This window comes from Trichogramma pretiosum, unplaced genomic scaffold, assembly GCF_000599845.2.
Source record: "Trichogramma pretiosum strain Unisexual culture from Peru unplaced genomic scaffold, Tpre_2.0 scaffold29, whole genome shotgun sequence".
Classification (NCBI taxonomy): domain Eukaryota; kingdom Metazoa; phylum Arthropoda; class Insecta; order Hymenoptera; family Trichogrammatidae; genus Trichogramma; species Trichogramma pretiosum.
Window position 1 is genome coordinate 569,970 of NW_019641669.1, and position 18,491 is coordinate 588,460.

At 49.2% G+C, this 18,491-nt stretch overlaps 1 protein-coding gene across 1 annotated transcript; it reads right to left on the reverse strand.

Annotated features, from left to right (window-relative positions):
• Positions 1-482: 482 nt before the first annotated feature.
• Positions 483-12,223, reverse strand: LOC106660040 (PR domain zinc finger protein 1). Its single transcript, XM_023460425.1, has 5 exons — positions 12,147-12,223; positions 3,415-3,729; positions 3,205-3,330; positions 1,902-3,108; positions 483-1,064 (listed from the first exon to the last, which is right to left on the reverse strand). The coding sequence occupies exons 2-5, from the start codon at positions 3,712-3,714 to the stop codon at positions 514-516; spliced, it is 2,184 nt and encodes a 727-aa protein (XP_023316193.1). The 5' UTR covers positions 3,715-3,729; positions 12,147-12,223; the 3' UTR covers positions 483-513.
• Positions 12,224-18,491: the final 6,268 nt, after the last annotated feature.

The following is an 18,491-nucleotide window of genomic DNA, read 5'->3' on the forward strand; positions in this document are numbered from 1 at the left end:
AAAGTGTCTAATAATACATAATGTAAAAAATTGTCAGTATTTACAGGTACAGGTCTCGTTAAGTAAATATTCAATAATAACGTGTGTACGTGTACGTGTGTTTGTGTGTAAAGATTAGCTGTATCAATAGTCGTTTCCCTGTTTTAATTTCGTTCTTTTTTTTAAGTGGTATATATAACACACGCAGCTGCGGAGAAGTCGGCGGGCAAATCGAATGCCCAGCGAGCCGCCTCGTTGCTGTTTCTTTTTTCTATCTTCGTTATTTTTTCTTACTCGTAATAGCCGAGGTCGACCCGAGTAGCCGCGTCCTATGTGCACTCGATTATGTGAGGCTGCGACGTCTCGATGACGCTCGGCCGACCCACGCTGTTCTCGAGGTTGTGCAGCGACGTGGTCGGCATGTTACCTGCGGATCATAAGAAGCAGATCCAAAAAAAAAAGGAAAAAAAAAAGAAGAAAAATACGATCAGTCAGATGTCGATCGGTAAGATTTTCTTTTTTTGTTTGTTTGTTTTATTGCACGCAAGACGTTATTACGCTGAACGTGGAATAATACAAGTGCGGAGTAGTCGTGTGACACGGACCTACGACATTGACGTCGGGCCCGTAGTCGTAGTAGGGATTGGGCGAGCCCGAGCCGAGGGCCAGCTCGTCCTCGACGCTGCTCGGCCGACAGCTGGTGGTCTTCCAGTGGGTCCTGAGGCCGCTGGCGCTTATGTACTTCTTGTCGCAGACCTGGCACGTGTAGGGCCGCTCGTTGGTATGCAGCCGCTTGTGCAGCTTGAGGTGCACGAACTGGGTGAACTTGGCCGGGCACAGGTCGCAGGCGTAGGGCTTCTGGCCCGAGTGCAGCCTCAGGTGGGTCTTGAGGTTCGAGGTCGAGCTGAAGCGCTTCTTGCAGATGTCGCACTGGTGGGGCTTCTCGCCCGTGTGCACCAGGTGGTGCTTCTGCAGGTGGGCCAGCTGGGTGAAGCTCTTGGTGCAGACGTGGCACTTGAAGGGCCGCTCGCCCGAGTGCGTCCTCAGGTGGACCTTGAGGTTCGACAGCTGGCCGAAGGTCTTGGCGCAGACGTTGCACTCGTAGTGCATCTTGCCGTCCTTCTTTTTGAGGGGATAGGGCAGGGAGCGATAGCCTCGGGAGCCGCCGCCGCCCTGGGACGAGCCCGTGGGACTGAGCGAGCCGACGCTTTGGGAGGAGCCGCAGCGCTCGTCCGGCGACATGCTGCCCGCCGGGGGCGAGTACCTGGCCGACGGGCTCAGGCAGCCCAGATGCAGACCTCGAGTGCTGGCGATCAGTCCCGAGGCCTCGAGCTGCTGCTGTTGGTGCTGATGCTGTCCGCCACCACCGGGCGACGAGGTGGTCGTGGCCTCGCAGCGGCCCACTCGGCGCTGCTCCTCGTACATGCCCATCGTCGGGGGCGGTGGTGGAGGAGAGTAGACCTGCTGCTGTTGCTGCTGCTGCTGCTGTTGCTGATGATACATGCCATAGGCCGGACTGTAGGCTGGCTGGGGTCTCGGCGACATGCCAGCGCCAGCCCCGTTGCTGATGTACATGGGTCCAGCCTCGGAGGTGTAGTGAATCGCTCCTCCGTTGCTCGTGGGCGGCGGTGGACTGTCGTCCATACGAGCGAACTTGGCCTCGGTCGAGTGGGCCAAGCCCGGACTGGCCGACCTCGTCAGTTGCAACAAGACCTGACCGCTCGAGCTCGGCGAGTTTCCGCTCGTACTGCTCGGCACTTCGTTGATCACCGGTTGCTGTTGCGGCAGTTGTTGCTGCTGCTGCAGTTGTTGTGGGTGCTGCTGTTGCTGCTGGGTCGACACCTGCGCTGGCATCTGGTGCTGGTGGTGCTGTTGGGGCGGGCCCTGGGTCGACTGAGCTTGGCTCGAGCTGCTCGAGTCCGGCGAGCAGGGCAGTATGTTGCTGTAACGATGCGACTTCTTGTACGAGTAGGCCATCTCCGTGGGGCTGGACGGCGACGGTGTGACCGAGTCGACCTGCGGTGGCTGGACTTGGCTGCTGCTCTGCACGATCACGTGCTGTTGCTGTGGACAAACGGCCGCCGCCGCCGCCGCTGCTGCGCTCGAGGCTGCGTCGGAGCCTCTCAGCAGTATGTTCTCCAGGATCGACGCTCCCGGACGCGGTGGGGTCTGTTGTTGCTGTTGGTATTGCCGATGCTCGCTGGAAGCCTCGAAAACTCCGGCGTTGCCGGGAGCGTAGCGCAGCGACGACTTATTGGTTTCCTCGTAGTACATCGGCTTGGGGCTCATCGGCATGGGCTTGTCCTCCTCGCTCGAGCTCGCGGCCAGAAGCAGTGTCGAGTTCTGCCTGCTGCTGCTTGATTCCACCGGGCTCGGGGAGCGTCTCAGCGCTTCGCTGGCCTCCTCGATCACGACGACCTTTCCGCTGGTCGTCGTTGATGGAGTCGGTGGCGACGTGCTGCTGCTCGCCGTCTGGAAGTTACCGCACGTACGGAACATCTTGATCTTGACCTTGCGGTAATCGTTACGCGACATGTTCTCGTGCTTCACGACCGAGCTCAGCTTCGGCAGATTGTGATGATTGATTTGCTGCGCTCTGGTGGTCTGTGGTTGCTGTTGCTGTTGTTCGGGCTGTTGTTGTTGCTGTTGTTGTTGTTGCGACGTGACCGAACTGGCTATTACGCTGCTGCTAGTGCTGCAGGTAGCCGCCGCCGCGACGACTTTGCTTTGGTGCTTCTTCGAGAAATCCAGCACGTAATTGGACTCGCTGTCGGACTCGCTGCTCTCCTCGGGCGGCGTGAGGATCTCGTCGTGGTAACCATTCGAGTGGTAGCCCTCGTCGGCTAAGCGCTCCTGCGGTGGTGTCAGTCGCGCCCGCCGCTGATCGTAAATCACCGAGGGTGGCGATGACGTCGACGAGGACGATTCGGCCACGTTGCCGCCTGCCTCGTTACTCATAGCCACATTATCCACCACCGCCGCGGATTGCTGAGCTTTCATACATATTTTTTGAAGCATCTCCTCGCCAGTCTCTGGATGGTTGAGCCTCTTGGCAAAGTCACGACAATACCAGACCAACAATTCTTGATTTGGCTCGATCTCCCTCACCGTATAAAAGTAAATGTTCATCTGTAAGTAAAACACGAATAGGTAAGTATCAGTATCATCACTGTTTCAATGTTTGTAATTATTAAGTCTGTAAAATAATAATAATGTCAATTTTACCTCATACTGGCACGCTATGAGATTTTGTGATTCTGTCGAGTAAGCCGGATTCACGTATCGCATCCAATTGGCTTTCTGCACGTCGTAGCCGTCGATGTAGTAGCATAGCTCGTTATTTTGATATATCTGCCGAAACGAGTTCAATTTTGAGTATACACGCTTTCAAATTAATATAGACGGAATACAAGCTGGCGCAGAGATGACTCTTACCCTCCAAAAGTACTTGCGATCGGCGTCGGGTGGCACCGCGTCCTTGGGGTGTATCTGTCCGACCAGCGGGCCGAAGCGCGTGCCCTTGGGTATGCGATCGGTGCTCCAGACGCCGCAGACGTTGTTGCGCGCATTGTTGCCCTCCTGCGACGGCTTGAGCACGAGATTGCGCGGCAGCGAGGCCTCCGCTCGGTTCTTCTCGTCCGGCCCCGTGTGCGTGTCCGGCGCTATGTAGTTGACCTTTTGTTGGAACTCGATTTCGCTGAGCTCCATGAAGTCGTTTTCGCTCGACGACCTCATTGTGACGTTCGACTACTGAAAAGCAAAAAAAAAAAAAAAGAAGATATAGAGTCAAAAAACGCAAGCGCCGATAGTATTGGTGTACATCGAGAGGTATTTTTATATGCGGGCGAACGAGTTGCTGCACCATGTTTGGTGTTTGTTGCTTGCGATGTGTGTGCGTGAATGTGTAGATAGTAGGATGGGTACGCTTGTATGTGCTAATATTTACAGGTATGCCTTTCGGACTACATGGAGCGCCGAGCAAAAGCCATAACATATACACTGTGCACTCTCTGCGTGTGCTCGCGACTCGAGGAAAAGTTCATTGGCCTCTCTCTCTCTCACTGTGCGCGAGCAACGATCGAGCGGGCATGCGGGCGGGTATAGGGTGAAAAGAAAGTGCGCGCCTACCGTACGTAGTATATATGTAGGTATATGCTGCAGCAGTATAGCAGTGGGGTCGCTTTCGCCCGAGAGAGAGCGAGCGCGAGGGGGTTGACGAGCGAGCTGTGCGAAGAGGAGGTAGAGGAGGAAGAGGAAGAGGAGGAGGAGGACGACGACGACTAGCTGAGAGGCGCGCACAGAGCTATATAACGGTATATGCTTATACAGACTGAGCGAACGAGCTGCGAGTGAGCGCGAGAGTGGGGAGGGGGTATAGCAGCGAGCAGTAGCGCGCGCGAGAGCCGATCTCGCTCTCTCTTTCTCTCGCGCGCTTTGCTTCTCTCTTCTCTCCTGCGCGAAAGTGAAACCCGGGGGTTGCTCGCGATCGCCCGAGTAGTAGTAGTAGTAGCAGCAGCAGCAGTCGTTGTACGTGTGTATATAGATAGAATTGCGACTGCTGCGCATTGATCGGCGCTCCATACCCTCGCGCTCCGCGTTTAAAACGGGCGGCTAAAGCTATATACTGGCTGTGGGGTGACTATTATATATCTGTGTGCGTGTAGCCAACGTGCGCCCCCTTCACTCTCACCCGGACTAAAAGCAGTGCACGGAGTAAAGAGAAAGAGAAAGAGCCGATCGTGCGCGACCGACCGCGGGGTGAGACATTACTATATGATTTGCTTGGCCCCCTTTTTCTACGTATGTATGTAATGTATGACACTTTTTTCGCGCCCGCAGGCGTGCATTTTTCAAAAATCATATCTTACGAGGAAGCTACAGCGAGGTTCGCTTTCTCGCAAACTCGTGCTTTTTTTTCGACGAGCTTGCAACAATGGGCGTTTGCACAGCCCTGAATGAACAAGTGAAAGTTTCGATTTTATCGAGAAGCGATAATAAGCACGATGGAAATGAAAAAATGCATATGCCGAATTCGAACTATTACAGGATAAATTGGACGACTAGATTTCGGGGGGGATCTACGAATGAGTCGTTGCGTGGTGTTCAGGGCGTATAACGTATTGTGTATTCATACACATATATAGTAGCGCGCTGGAGTTTTGGGGTGAATAAACCCTTGTCGTCGTCGGTTGCCTCTACTATCCCCTCCCCTCTGTCGCGCGCGCGAGAGCGGTCGTCGGCATTCGGCGCGCGCGAGCTAGAGTGTACACCAGCAGCAGCAGCAGCAGCAGAGCTTTCGCTCTCGCTGTATCGATCTCGGGGAACGATATGCCTCGCTCGTTCGCTCGCTCGCGCCGTCGTGTGCGCTTCGTCACTTGTGTGCATGTGAGTGTGTCGCGCGCTGCTGCTGCTGCTGTCCACTTTTTCCCCGTTTCCCGATGTCCCGGAAAAATGAACGAGCGAATGTGCGGACAGGATGCAAATGTTCGGATGCCACTACTTTTACCGCGGGCTCAAGGTGAACACGAGCTGGAGTTTCGTCACAAAGGAATTCTCACCTATATAATGTATATTTATGATGGCTGTTGCAGCGGAGTTTCTTGGCCTCCCCACACACGATATTTCACGCTTCACTCATTCACGTACTCGGCACACGCACTCACAACAACACACTCGCGGAGATGTATACGACGATGATGACTGGCGCGAAATTTACGTGATCCTCTGATTCCGCAGCGACACCGACTGCAGTAGGCGAACATTCGAGAGGAGCAAGCGCTTGAGTGCCGCCTGCGGCATCGAGTCGTCGGTTAGGTACATTATTGCGCTGGCAATCGGTACAACTCAATAACAAATAATAACGTGTTTCAGTCCTGCTTCTTGCTCGCCGTCATCGACGGCACACAAGGTTGTTGCGTCTTGGATCACTCGCACACCATACGCACACGGTTAACGCGCGGTCCACACAGTTCACACGGCAAACAGAGCGAGATCGTTTCTCCGTCGTCAACGCTTTCGGCAAGTTATTGGGAGTAGAAAAAGTCAGAGCTCGATCAAAAAGTGCCGAAGCACGTCTTTCTTGTTGCATTCGCGAGCCCCGAGTGTCGTTGTTGCGCTCCGTTCTGGCTTCGGACTGGCCGCTCTTGTATACTCGCGCTCGAGCTCTCGCACGTTCGTCGGTCGCTCCTCTCTTTTAACGCACGGACAGTCAGTCACTTTGTGTTGTGGCTTTACGTTATACGGGCCTGACTGCCAGCCTGACTGCTAGCGCCGAGACGGAGGCTGAAAAGCTCTCTGTGCACCGCGAGCGAGAGTGAGCTGCGCACGAATCGCGCAAGCGCCCTCCCTGCTAGTTTCCCTAGGTATAAAAAGTACCGAGTATCGCTCTGGTACTACAACGCCGTATAAAGGGCTCTGCTGGGCGCGCAAGCGCAACGACCCTCCCTCGCGAACTCGGAGCGCCGCGACGGACGTTGACTCGTACCACTGGAACGAGCAACTCAGTGCGGCTTGGTCGTCGCGATCGAGCAGTCGTTGCCAGTCGCTAGGCATTAGCAAAGGTCGTCAACGAAAATCAAGAAGAATAAGCAGTTGAACCGTCGAGCCGAACAGCCAAATCCTATGGAGCTCGAGCGATTTCGATAGCCCGAACGTAATGGGGTTGCCCGTGGCGCACCAAGTGGTAGGGATGCTATATCATACAGACCGTTGCTGCGCATACAGCAGTAGAGCTGCACTCACACAAGAGGTTTTAGAGCTAGCACAGCTAGCGGCTCGCTCGTTACGAGAGAATGTTTTGCTCTCAGGCAGGCGCGCGCGCGCGCACATAAGCAAAGTCTAAGCAACTACTAACCCAGATTCGCGAGGTCGTTGGCATCGCGGAGAAAAAGTGTGCAGCGGTGGCGATCGGCTGCGGCGTCGTCGTCGACGTTGCTCGCGCTGCAGCCTCGATCCGCGGTGTCGTTGATCCCGCTACTGCACACACGTATATAGTCGAGGTGTACGAAACGAAACGAAACGAGCTCCTTCCGCGATTCTCTTTCCTTGACTATTACTATCTATACTACTATTACTTGGAGAAACTCCGGAGCAAGCTGTTGCTGCTGCTCTCGCGCTCTGCGGCCGAGGAAAATTCGCTTGGCCTCGTTTTTCCCTCTGCTGTGCATGGGGATATATAATGCTACACGTTCGTCGACGTATATAGATATATGTACGTATAGGCGCCTTGGGGCCCCGCGTGCATCTTGGGTCATTGTGCTACTTGTACTGCCGCTGCCTCGGTCGGTGCATTCGCGTTACGCGAATGAGGTCGTTGCTCGATCGGCTCGTGTGCGCGACTCGTTCATTTATATATATAATAATATTGCCTCTCTCGCACCTTCTCGCACGCTCGCGCTGCGCGTGCATCATATGTGCTACGGCACGGCCTAACTGTACTATATACTCTTGCATTTATGTATGTATGTATGTAAGCAGTCGCAGCTCGAGCTGCTGGGGCGAAAGCTCTGCGGTACATAGCATATATATATATGAAAATGTGTATAAGCGGAGCTCGAGTCGAAGAACTGTTACTGTGCTCTCTGATACATCGGGACGAGTTCGTTGACCCAGCGCGGCCGGGGCACGGAGCAACTCGCAGGAGGAGGCGGCGCTCGAGAGTGCAATTTTTCGACCTCGAAGCGACGCCGTTGACGACGACGACGACGACGAGCCTATAGCTCACTCACGGGGCTCGCGCGCGTAATTCCAAGTAGGTAATGGATCGACTCGACGTCGCTTCCGCCTTCTCTCGCTCGTTGCAGTTCATCTCCTCGCGTCCGCGCGCTCTCTCGTCGGTCGTTCTCGCTCTTTCTCGGCCGCTCTCGCGAGCTCAGCGTCTACCTATATATTGCTTACTCAATGTCAATGTCGGCAGCGCGCGCGCGCGAACGAACTCTGCAGCAGCAGCGGCTTTCGTAAGCGGCCAACTCGCGTGTATTCCATATACCTGTATATAGTGCAAACACGACTCGTACGAATAGTAGGCGGCCTTTCGCCTTATATAATGACTTGCCCCCGCGCGCGCGCTCCGATGCGTTATTATTATTAGGAAGTATCTCTCGCCATCTCTCTATACGGTTTGACCTGCATCGCGCGGTGCCATTAGTAGTAAAGTATTTGCGACGTCGAATATCACATCTTGACGCGCGACTCCTTCTTCGAGCTCGACGCGTCGTCAAATATTAGCTTATAAACGATGCGAAGCATAGAGAGAAAGAATTAGGCTGCGGCTCATTATATACTATATCGCTGCATAGACGAAATTAGGACGTAGCGCGCTGCAGTTATGTACAGTAATAGCTACCGCATATCGCTCGGTAAAATTGGCCTTGAAATATATTCGAGTGTCCGCGTTTGTGGCGCAAGCAATATAAATAAATCTACTGGCAGCTATGCAGAAATAAGGAATTCTTCCGAGCGCAGTGCCATAACTGCAGATTCGGAGCTAGATGCCGATTTTCCGATCGGTACCGATCGTATTTTATATTTTTCTAACTCTGCGCCATACGGATAGTGACGAGGCGCCCCCGCATGACGATCGAGAGTCACGCGGCCGTGACTTTATAATTCTCTACTCGCTATCAACGCGCGTGTACTTATATTACGCTCGCTAAGGCATGTAGCGCATACGCGCACGGCCATGGCAGTAGCAGCAGCAGCATGAGCTCTAGCGCGGCGCGCGTCAATGTAGAACGGTCGTTGCACCCGACTCCGCTTATATTCTGCAGTCTCGTGTATGTGTGTGTGTGATGTGCAGCTCCTGCCGTACACGGCACAGCTAGCTATTGTGGCAGCAGCTCCTCTTTTTCCTCGATTCATTCCTTTCTCCTCGCTCTTTCTCTCTCTTTCTCTCTCGTATGCAGCTCCTTCCTCCTTTTTTCTCTTTCTCTTTCTCGTCAGCTTCTCTCTTCTCTTGTCGCGCATTCATGTACGTACATGCAGCTCTCGCTGTTACTTGCGCATCTTGTGCCGATGGCGCTGCCGACGTTTCGATTCCTCTTTTTCGTCCTCTTCGTCCTCTCTTCTTCTTCATTTTCTTATATACATGCGGATATAATCAGGCGCTCTCACTTCGGGGGCGTTTTTTCTGAATCGCTGCATTCCACCGCCGCTGCCGTCGTCGCGATCGTGATAATAATGATGCTCGCGAGGGCGAATTTCCATGCGATCGCGGATGAATAAAATGAAAAAAGGAGTCATCCTTTCGAGATCGACGTATTTTTTTTTTTCTCATAAGCATCGATACGCGTAAACGTTCGTATACTCTCTTCTCTGTCTTGCGCTTGTCCGCGTTTATCTAACGCCTCTCTCTTTTTCTCGGGCTTTATTCGAGTCTCCGCGTATATATATATATATCTATATAGCAGCTGCATGCATGGTACGTAGCAATTGATTTTAGTAGCACATGAAGTCTAGGAAAGGCCGAAGCAACGGTACATGCGAGTCGAGTGTGTGTGCAGTACTGCACGAGGCCGCGATCCCATGAAAGTGTGTACGTACGTATGTGTGTGTGTGTGTGTATGCACCGATACATAAGAATATCATACACGTTCGTAAGTATGTGTGTATAAAAGGCAAGAAGAGAGTGCAACGACCGCTCCAATAACTCGCCAACTCCCCCGAACACCTTTTGCTCCGCTCGTTCGTTCCTTCATTCTCGCGCGCGCGGTGCACATGTCATGAGAGTGTGTGTGTGTGTGTGTACGTTCATATACGCGATATATGTATGTATGTATGTATACGAGTCGCACAGGCCAATGTGTATGTACCGTTATGTCACTCGGTGCGGTGTTGCAGCTCCGCAAACTTACTCGCGTACGCATATACGGCTCGTATGACGAACGCATATATATGCATGCGTGTAAGGTGTGCATCTATGTGCGGAGCTCCGAGCCGATCTGTGCGTCGCCAACGCACGATATATATTTTGAGCGATTCTTTGACGGTTGGAGAGAAAAAAGTTGTGCAAGATTAATAATGAACTAATCATGAATAGTTCTAGCATCGAAATGATCATAAATTGCTGAAATTCTGCGTACCTGTGTGAAAAACACGTTTGGACACTGGGCGATCGTTTGAGCATTATATATTATAATGTGTAATAGTTTTAACCGGTATCGAATGAATGGGCAAATTTGTTTTTATTCCTTTTCGACGAGCAATTGCGTAATTTTACAAAAGCGCGCGTGGCTGAACTTGACCGTTAAATAATAGTCGCGGGCTCATGGGAACGATCGTCGTTGCGTCACGTATATGGCGAGTTCACGAATTAACATCCTCAACGTACATAGAGATGTTACGCTCGCATGTCACGCAGATCGTGACATTTACAAACCCGCACGTCGCTTACGCGTTCGATTCGACGCGATCCGATCGGTTTATACGTATAGTAGGTATTCAAATGCGCGCGCGGAGCCGCAGACGCAGAAAAAGATCGGCAAAGGAGAGCGAAAAGCGGAAGTATAACGGAGCTCGCGCGCGCGAATTGTACTTTTGTATACATGCGCGCGCTTATAGGCTGAATAGATTCGACGCTGGAACCGTTATGTATATAGCACGTATTTGTGTAGTAGACGTATATATAGTTATATGCACTGCTCGTCGGCAGAGGTGGGTGATAAAAAGAGAAAGAGAGAGAGAGAGAGAGAGAGAGAGAGAGAGAGAGAGAGAGAGAGAGAGAGAGAGAGAGAGAGAGAAGTCGAAAAGGACAATTCGTTTAACGGTTGTTATTATATATATTGCAGCTCACGCCGCGCATGATGTGTATATCTATACGCGGTCGAAAGGAACGCGACGAATACGAGGGATAGAGAGAAAGAGAGAGAGAGAGAGAGAAAGAGCCTGGCTGTGCACCAGGAATAAAGAGAATAGAGAGTATAAGTAAAGCTCGAGTTCATGGACCTCGGGCGAACGGAGCGAATGTACAAAGAGAGGGAGAGTCGACGAGAACTCGCGCGAGTGGCGGCCAGTGCCGAGGAGTATAGAAAGAGCAAGAGAGAGAGAGAGAGAGAGAAAACGAGCCGAGAACGCGAGGAGAAAGAGAGAGACTGAAAAGGAGGAGGACGACGACGAAGACGACGACGACGACGAGGCAGGAGGACGAAGGCAGCGAGGACGAAGACCTGCTGCGAAACGGTCAAGAAACGATCGCTTATAAATGCTCTATACTGGGTGCGCATACCTATATTTATATTTGTACGCATTACTGTATATGTATGCGCTTGCTGATAAAAACGAAATTCTTTCGCGTTAACCTTCTCGATGCGTTTTTATGCGTAATACCTTGAGAGCCTTTAGATTACAGGACAATGATGCGGGATCGCGTATACGAGTACATGACTAACTTTACGTGAATCATATTTGTGAATTGACGTAATCTCTGGTTACAATATTCTATGGTTTTTACATTGACTTATTTTTTATTATTTACAAAAATACAATACTTAAAAATTGATTGTTTTTTTTTTTAACAAATCGTAAATCAATCGGTCTACAAATAGCAGCTCAGTAGCAGCACCACATCCTTCACCTCACCACCTCCAACAGCAGCAGTATCTATAGTGGTAGCAAGTCAGCGAAAGAGATCGCGAAGGAGCGCGCGAGAAAGAGAGGAAGAGAGAGAGAGAGAGAGAGAGCAATGATCTCTGAGCGTCTCACACTTCAAGGTCAATGTCCTTTTTCGACCTTAACACTCGAGCGAAAGAGAGAACAGAAAGAGAATGGAAAGAGAATGAGAGAAATACTAAGAAGTGGACGATTGTGTAACTCAAAGCGGTCTGTATGAGTGTGTGTGTCTATACTACATGCCGTGGGTATGCGCGAGTGGTTTTTAAATATGCTAATCGTTTTCTTTCAATTTGGCAAGATAAAGCAGAGCAAGCTCGAAACACGAGTGAAAAACAATTTAGGATCGTTTGTCATGCAATTAGAATACATAATTTTCGATAACCAGTCGGAAACAGGGATTAATTAACGATACGTCATTACCCATTCGTTTTTGGTGATATGATTTTGTTGTTTATTTTTGCGTGTTGCCAATGTAATTAAATTAATCAAAAGCTCGATACGAGGGAAGTTGAATGAGGTTGAATGAGCGATAAAACAAATAAAACGTGCATCAAGCTTACCTCTTTTGCCGATTTTCGGGAAAATCGTTATCTTCACTCTTCTTCTTCTCTCTCTTAGCCGGTTGGGCGATCTTCAGGGCATATCTGGATCGATTTTTAGATTCATGATTATCGAGGTTGATCGGTACTCAGACGGTCTTAAAAAACGCGTACGAGCGATCGGTAGCGTAGAGGAGTGTATTGTCTCGCTGCACTTGCAGTCCTTTAGCTCATACCGCTTCGGCGGTTCTCTATTACGATACACCTCACACTTGTGTGTCACAAAAAATTATTTATTAATTTTTTTTTTTGGAAAAAACCAACCAAACAATCGCACAAAATCTATCTCGATCGTGTCAATCAACTTCGTTCGTCGATCGATCGTCAGTCACTCGAATGCACACATCGGTACGACGATATATCTGTATCTAATACAATACGGATATACGGATGAAAGTATAAGCGCGCATGCTACTATATATTATCCAGCACAGCGAAACACCACTGTGTTGTCGTTTTAAACGCGTGTGCGAAACTGAAACACAACAGGAAAGCGAGGCATCCCGAGAGGAGCGCACGAGGAGCAAAAGCATATCCTCATGGTGTGTACGTGTGTATGTCTGTGTGCGTGAGTTTGGTTTGCCTGGGTATATTCTATACAGCACCGGGGGTACATACACTTACACACGTATAGCGCGTACAGTGTATACACGGCATAGGTAAGTAAAGGTGCGCGCGAGGCGATATACAGCGGAGGGAAAAGTGGGAGCAATGGACGGAGTAGTTTCTCTGCTCATTCGTTGATTCTCTTTCGTTCTCCCCTCTGTGTGTTCTCCGCGTTCTGTTCTCTCTCTCTCTGTGCGCTGCTGTGCTGTGTGTGTGTGAGTGTGTGCAGTGACGGTGGCCGCGCGGCTACAACAGCAACAGCAGCAGGTCTGCGGGCGCACACACACACACACACACTTACACAAACATCGCCACCGCCAGCAAACGGTACTCGCAATTGCCTTTTTCGTTTTGCCTTCTCCGATCTCCACCGCCGTGCCGTGGCTCGAACCATCAGCCTCCACACACACATACAGACACATACAAGAGTGTGCGCCGCCGCGGCAGTGTTAATGACCTTGCCCCGGCTCATACCCACGTACTATGTAAGAGTACCTATACGGTCCCACATAGCATGCGCGGCTATATACATAATACGGAGCGTCGTATTATGCATTGCAACTTAACAAAAGGCATTACGCGCGCGGACACATTTACTTTGCACAGTCCCGATATTTTGTTGCGTATACCGGTATAATATGCTTTCGAGGATCCTTATCGGCCTGCATACGATACGGAGTATCGACTATAAAAAAAAAAAATAGTCGTCGTTGTAATAATATCAATTTCTATATCCGTCATCGTGCTCTCTACCGATCGCTAAAATAATCGCTGAGGATCCTGGAGGGCAATCGCATTTATTTCCTTTCTTTTTACTCTCTTATTCTTCTTCGCCGATCATATTTTTCGTCGAGTTTCGCGCGCGCCTCGAGAGTTTGCCGCGTTCGTTGACTCTTGCGGCCTGCGCTGCGTATATAATATAACGCATAGCACGTATCTTTCTCTTTCTCTCTCTCTCTTCCTTCTGTGCGTTCTCGTCCTTTTTCGCTCTTCAGCTATAGATATACTTTTATATATATAAATGCGCGAGAGGTGATTACCTCTTCCGCGATGTTGCCCACATGCAGCCCATGACGACGACGACGACGATGATCGTGATTATCGCGTCTTTCGTACGTATATACACGGCTCTTCGTACTCTCTTTCCGTTTCAGCGCCGTTCACGGTATTTGCCTTTCCCTTTCTCCATCCCGATATATCGCGATGTTGCCTTGCACCTCTCTTCGCGCGGCTCGCTGCAGCAGCGAGCTCTCTTCTTCGTTTCTGCGCTTCTTTCTCTTTTGCGCGTGCTTCACTGTCTCCTCTTTCTCTCTCCCTCTTCTTTTTTTATTCCATCCTTAATGATATCAAAGTTAATGCATGTTCGAGCGAAAATGAAGGAGGCGGTATATAGCTGCACATAACAAAACAATGTCAAGCGCCATCGCGGCAAAATTGATCGATTTCTGCTCTACTTCTCCGGCTCGGAAAAGTTTTCATGAAAAACGTACATAACGTATTATTATATACGGGTGCTTATGTAGAGTATACACAAACTGCCGGAACTCTCTGCGATGCAGATGAGGATTTTTTAATCGATAATTCTGGCGTATACTCGTGAGTCGTGGTTTATTTGGGAGCTGCGTAAAGCATACATGATTATAGCGAAACTTATTGACTTCGCGGCCCACTTTGCACGTGACTTTTCACGTAATCGTTTTTTTCTTGTTTGTGACGTTCGATCGTTTCGACATGACAAAAAAATAAATGAAAACAGCGACTAGAATGTTCGAACGCAAAATAAAGAAAACCCATCGAAAAGGTGCATTCGTCTTTTGACATATAATACAGGAAGAAGCTCGCGGATGAAATTGAGGTAACACGTTATAGCGCGCGTTTAGGCTCGCGCGAGCTGTGCTGTGCCATGCGTCGTTCGCGAGTGTGCTTTAGCCGGGGCCCCCGTAAACATAAACGTATACAGCGTCGAAAGCAGGTCAGTGATAGAACTCCGAGGAGGCTAACGAACTCTCGAGACTCGCGCGCGCGCGACTCCGCGATCGGGCTCTGCAACTGCGCGCACACGGCTCTGTTGTTCCTTTTTTTTGCGCGCGCCCGCAAAGATATATAGATATGTGTTTTCTATATTTATGTCGCCTCGTATGTATGCTTTTGGGCCTTCGAGTCGGGCATCTCAATGGTGTTTATTGCGCGTCCTCGAAGTGCGAGGGCGATATAAAACGAGCGTGTGCCAATATCGTACCGCAAATTATGCATCCAGAGACTTCTCGGCGTTTCTGCTGCTCGCGCGCTCACCAGCTGATTCGGTACTTTGCACGCACTCGCGAGTACAAAAGCGCAGACAATAACAATTGGCCATAAGGGCCGTGGCGCGCTCCGGCGCGAGCGATCCGTTATCCGAACTCCAGAGAGAGAGACGATATATATATTTTTACCCCCGCGCGCCCGCGATTCTAACGGCTCGCAGCAGCAGCAGCAGCAGCAGCAACCAAAGTGCAACAGCTTCGATCGGCCCGCTGCTGGCATGTATACATTATAATATGCGCTTGAGCGTGCTCAATCGTCATCGCCATCATCGTTTACGATATATATACGTCCGCGTATATACTTTTACATAATAACGTGACTTACGCGCGTACTTATAAGTCGATGCAGTGTGTGTGTGGCTTGATGCGATCCGCCAGCAGCAACAAGTTATTTTTGCTCGATCGCTTTTCTCCCGAACTCGCACACGTATCAGCACATATAGCGCATAGGTAGTCCCAAGCCATATAATCGGAACACGAAGAGAAAGAGAGAGAAAAGAGAGAGAGAGAGAGAGAGAAACTCGCCTCATGACTGCATCGGAGCTGCTGCTGGTTAGTGACCTTTGCGCTTGCACTACTTTGCGCGCGACTACATAGTGACGATCATCATCAGCGAGCCGGGAGGGAGGGGGCGAGCCCATATAGCGCGCGCAAAACGTATTTTACCTTCACCTTGTGTGCCGCTGCTGCTGCCTCTCGCGCCTCCGGATTATATGTGGGCAATTCGCATAAGCGCAGCATACGCAGGTATATGTATAATACTTGCGTCGACTGCGCGGCTAACTATATAATAAGCAGCGAGGGAGGGAGGGAGAAAGAGATATCCTCGGCGAACTGCATAATCCAGGAAGTGATTCGCCGATACATAAATAATGTGATGCGGGCTTTTCCAAGACCCATTTTTAATTCTCGCTTTATGATGTAGCTGTCGTTTTCTACCAATCGTTCGACGACTTGCCAATAGGTATCTTTCGATATGCTATTGTAGTACGTTATGGACTATATGGATGGGCACTCTTGCTTCATCATGAATTTCAATCAAAGTACACGACCAAGCGGCAATTGATAATGAAAACGTGCGTCGATTAACGCCGATTGCGTGCTGGGATAATAATACTATCATCATTTATATATAGGCTGAAAAGAAAAAGGCAATTAGCCGATTGCCGTTAAATAAGGAGCTACAAGTATACGTATGCACGCGAATACACGAAGCTCGTCGAAAGCGAGCTATATAAGCGGCAGGTACAGCTACGTCTTTTGCCTAGCTTATACTACATAAAGTTTCTTGGGTAAAAGAGAGAGAGAGAAAGAGAAAGAGATAGACGAGAGAAAGAGAATGAGAGAGTGAGGCTCGCGAGAGTGCAGCGCACGCGGGGCTCTCCTTGGCAAAAGGTGGTTACTCCCGGTCAACGACACACATCGCATTTTCTGCACGCGTACACATACAGACGCACACACACACACACAGACACAGACAATCGAGAAGGAGAGAAGAAGAGAGAAGTCGTCAGGCGCGCGCGACGATCATCGTCGCGCAGGATGATCGTTACGTTTAAGGTATATATCATCGCAAGCTGCCTGCATGAAGGGAAATCGCGAACGTGGTATAATGAGAAATGCGATGTGTGTATGTGCAGGCAGCAGCATTGAGGCAGCCCGCGGGTCCCTCGAGTTCGTCGACCCATACACGCGCGTCCTCGATGCAGCTCCAGCCAGCCAGCCAGCCAGTGTATGACAGGGTTAAGCACGCGGCTATACGTATATATATCCTACCTAGGTCGGCGAGCGCAGGCAAGCAAGCAAAAATCCCCGAGACGCGATCGTCGTCGTCGTCGTCGACCGTTAGTCTTGTTACTTACTTTCCGTACGTATAGCCACCAACTGCAGCCGCATGAGCCACAGCAGCAGCATGAGAAAAAGGAGAAGAACGAAGTAAGGAGCGCATAATGCAGCATACATAAAACACACGTAGACAGGGGGGGCCTTTTATTTTTTTTTTTTTTTTTTATTAGAGCTTTATTTAAACCTATGCAGGTTTATTTAGCTATACAATTTGGTTTCATTTTACATAGTATATCTTATTACAGTATATCACATTATTATTATAGATAGCCGCAACTTATGATAGTTTAATAATTATTATACAATCAATACCATATTTAACAATAATACAATTAAGATACCCATAAGCTAAGATTACCATTATAGATAACTAAGTACTTCATTTACTAATTTAACATTTTTATTTTAAAAATAATTATTAACACTGATAGTTATTACTAATGTTTTTAGTTTGAATCACAGTTTCCTTTTGTAACTGTTTGTGTATTAAATTTGCAAGCCACAGTCTTTGAAAAATTTTAGGATTAATTTTAATGCTGGTATATCGGAACATATTAAGAAGCTTTCTATGTTTAGAGGGAGTGAGTATTTCAATGAGCGAAGTGATTTTAGTAGGCTTTGTCTTGGGGATTCATATTTATGGCACTGCCAAATGACATGATTTAAATTTTCTTCTGAAGTCTCGCAAGAGCAAATTCCATTATCTATCATCCCCAGTCTGGCGAGGGAATAGTTTAGGCTGTAATGATTTGCTCTGGCTCGATTAATTGTAACAATTTGTTCTCTGTTTAAGTTTTTCTCCCAGTACCATGGTTTTTTTTGGCTTCGGTAGTATCTTTCAAAATAAATAGTTCCTTTAAATAGACTTTCGGAAATCATTTTGTCTTCGTTGTGGTCGTACGCATTTTTTTTGAAGGTTTCGAGCATGTCTGTGAATGGAATAGTGCGTAGAGAGGGAAATTCGGATTTTGTCGCAGACTTTGCCAGGAGGTCTGCTTGTTCGTTTCCGTCGATACCTATATGAGAGGGTATCCAAAACAGTTTGATCTCCGATTTGCCACGTGCCTTTTCAAGGAATTCTGCATACAGTTCTTTTATTTTGAGAATATAGGAGTTAGTTTTGAGACTGGTTTTGCTTGATGCTAGAGTTTGAAGAGTACTAAGGCTGTCAGTGAAAATAAAAATATTTCGGTCTAGATGTTTTATGGCTAAATTAAAGGCTTCATGCATGGCAATACATTCGGCTGTGTAGACTGAAGCTTTTTTTTCAATAGAGAGAGTTTCGTATATTTCGAGTTCAGGGCAAAATACTGCGCTTCCTACGCAGTTTGATTCAGAGATTTTGCTGCCGTCGGTAAAGAAGGAGAGAGCATTATTGTTTTTAATTATTGCATCAATTTCATTGTTAGGTTTTGGGGCGTCTTTGAGGCTTTCGCCGAGCAGGGAGTCAAATGGAATGGGGTTGGTAATAATTTCGTATTTTTTGGTGTATATATTTTCATTTTTTTGAGATTCTATAAAGGAGATGTATTCCATAAAGTCGTTTATGTTT

Excerpts from the sequence above, each read along its gene's own strand:
- LOC106660040 (XM_023460425.1), bottom strand. The coding sequence starts at position 3,714 with ATGAGGTCGTCGAGCGAAAACGACTTCATGGAGCTCAGCGAAATCGAG. Across the intron at positions 3,331-3,414 it reads ATCGCAAGTACTTTTGGAGG|ATATATCAAAATAACGAGCT; the intron begins GTAAGAGTCATC and ends TCGTTTCGGCAG. Across the intron at positions 1,065-1,901 it reads CAACATACTGCCCTGCTCGC|CCAAGACCTTCGGCCAGCTG; the intron begins CGGACTCGAGCA and ends GCAACGTCTGCG.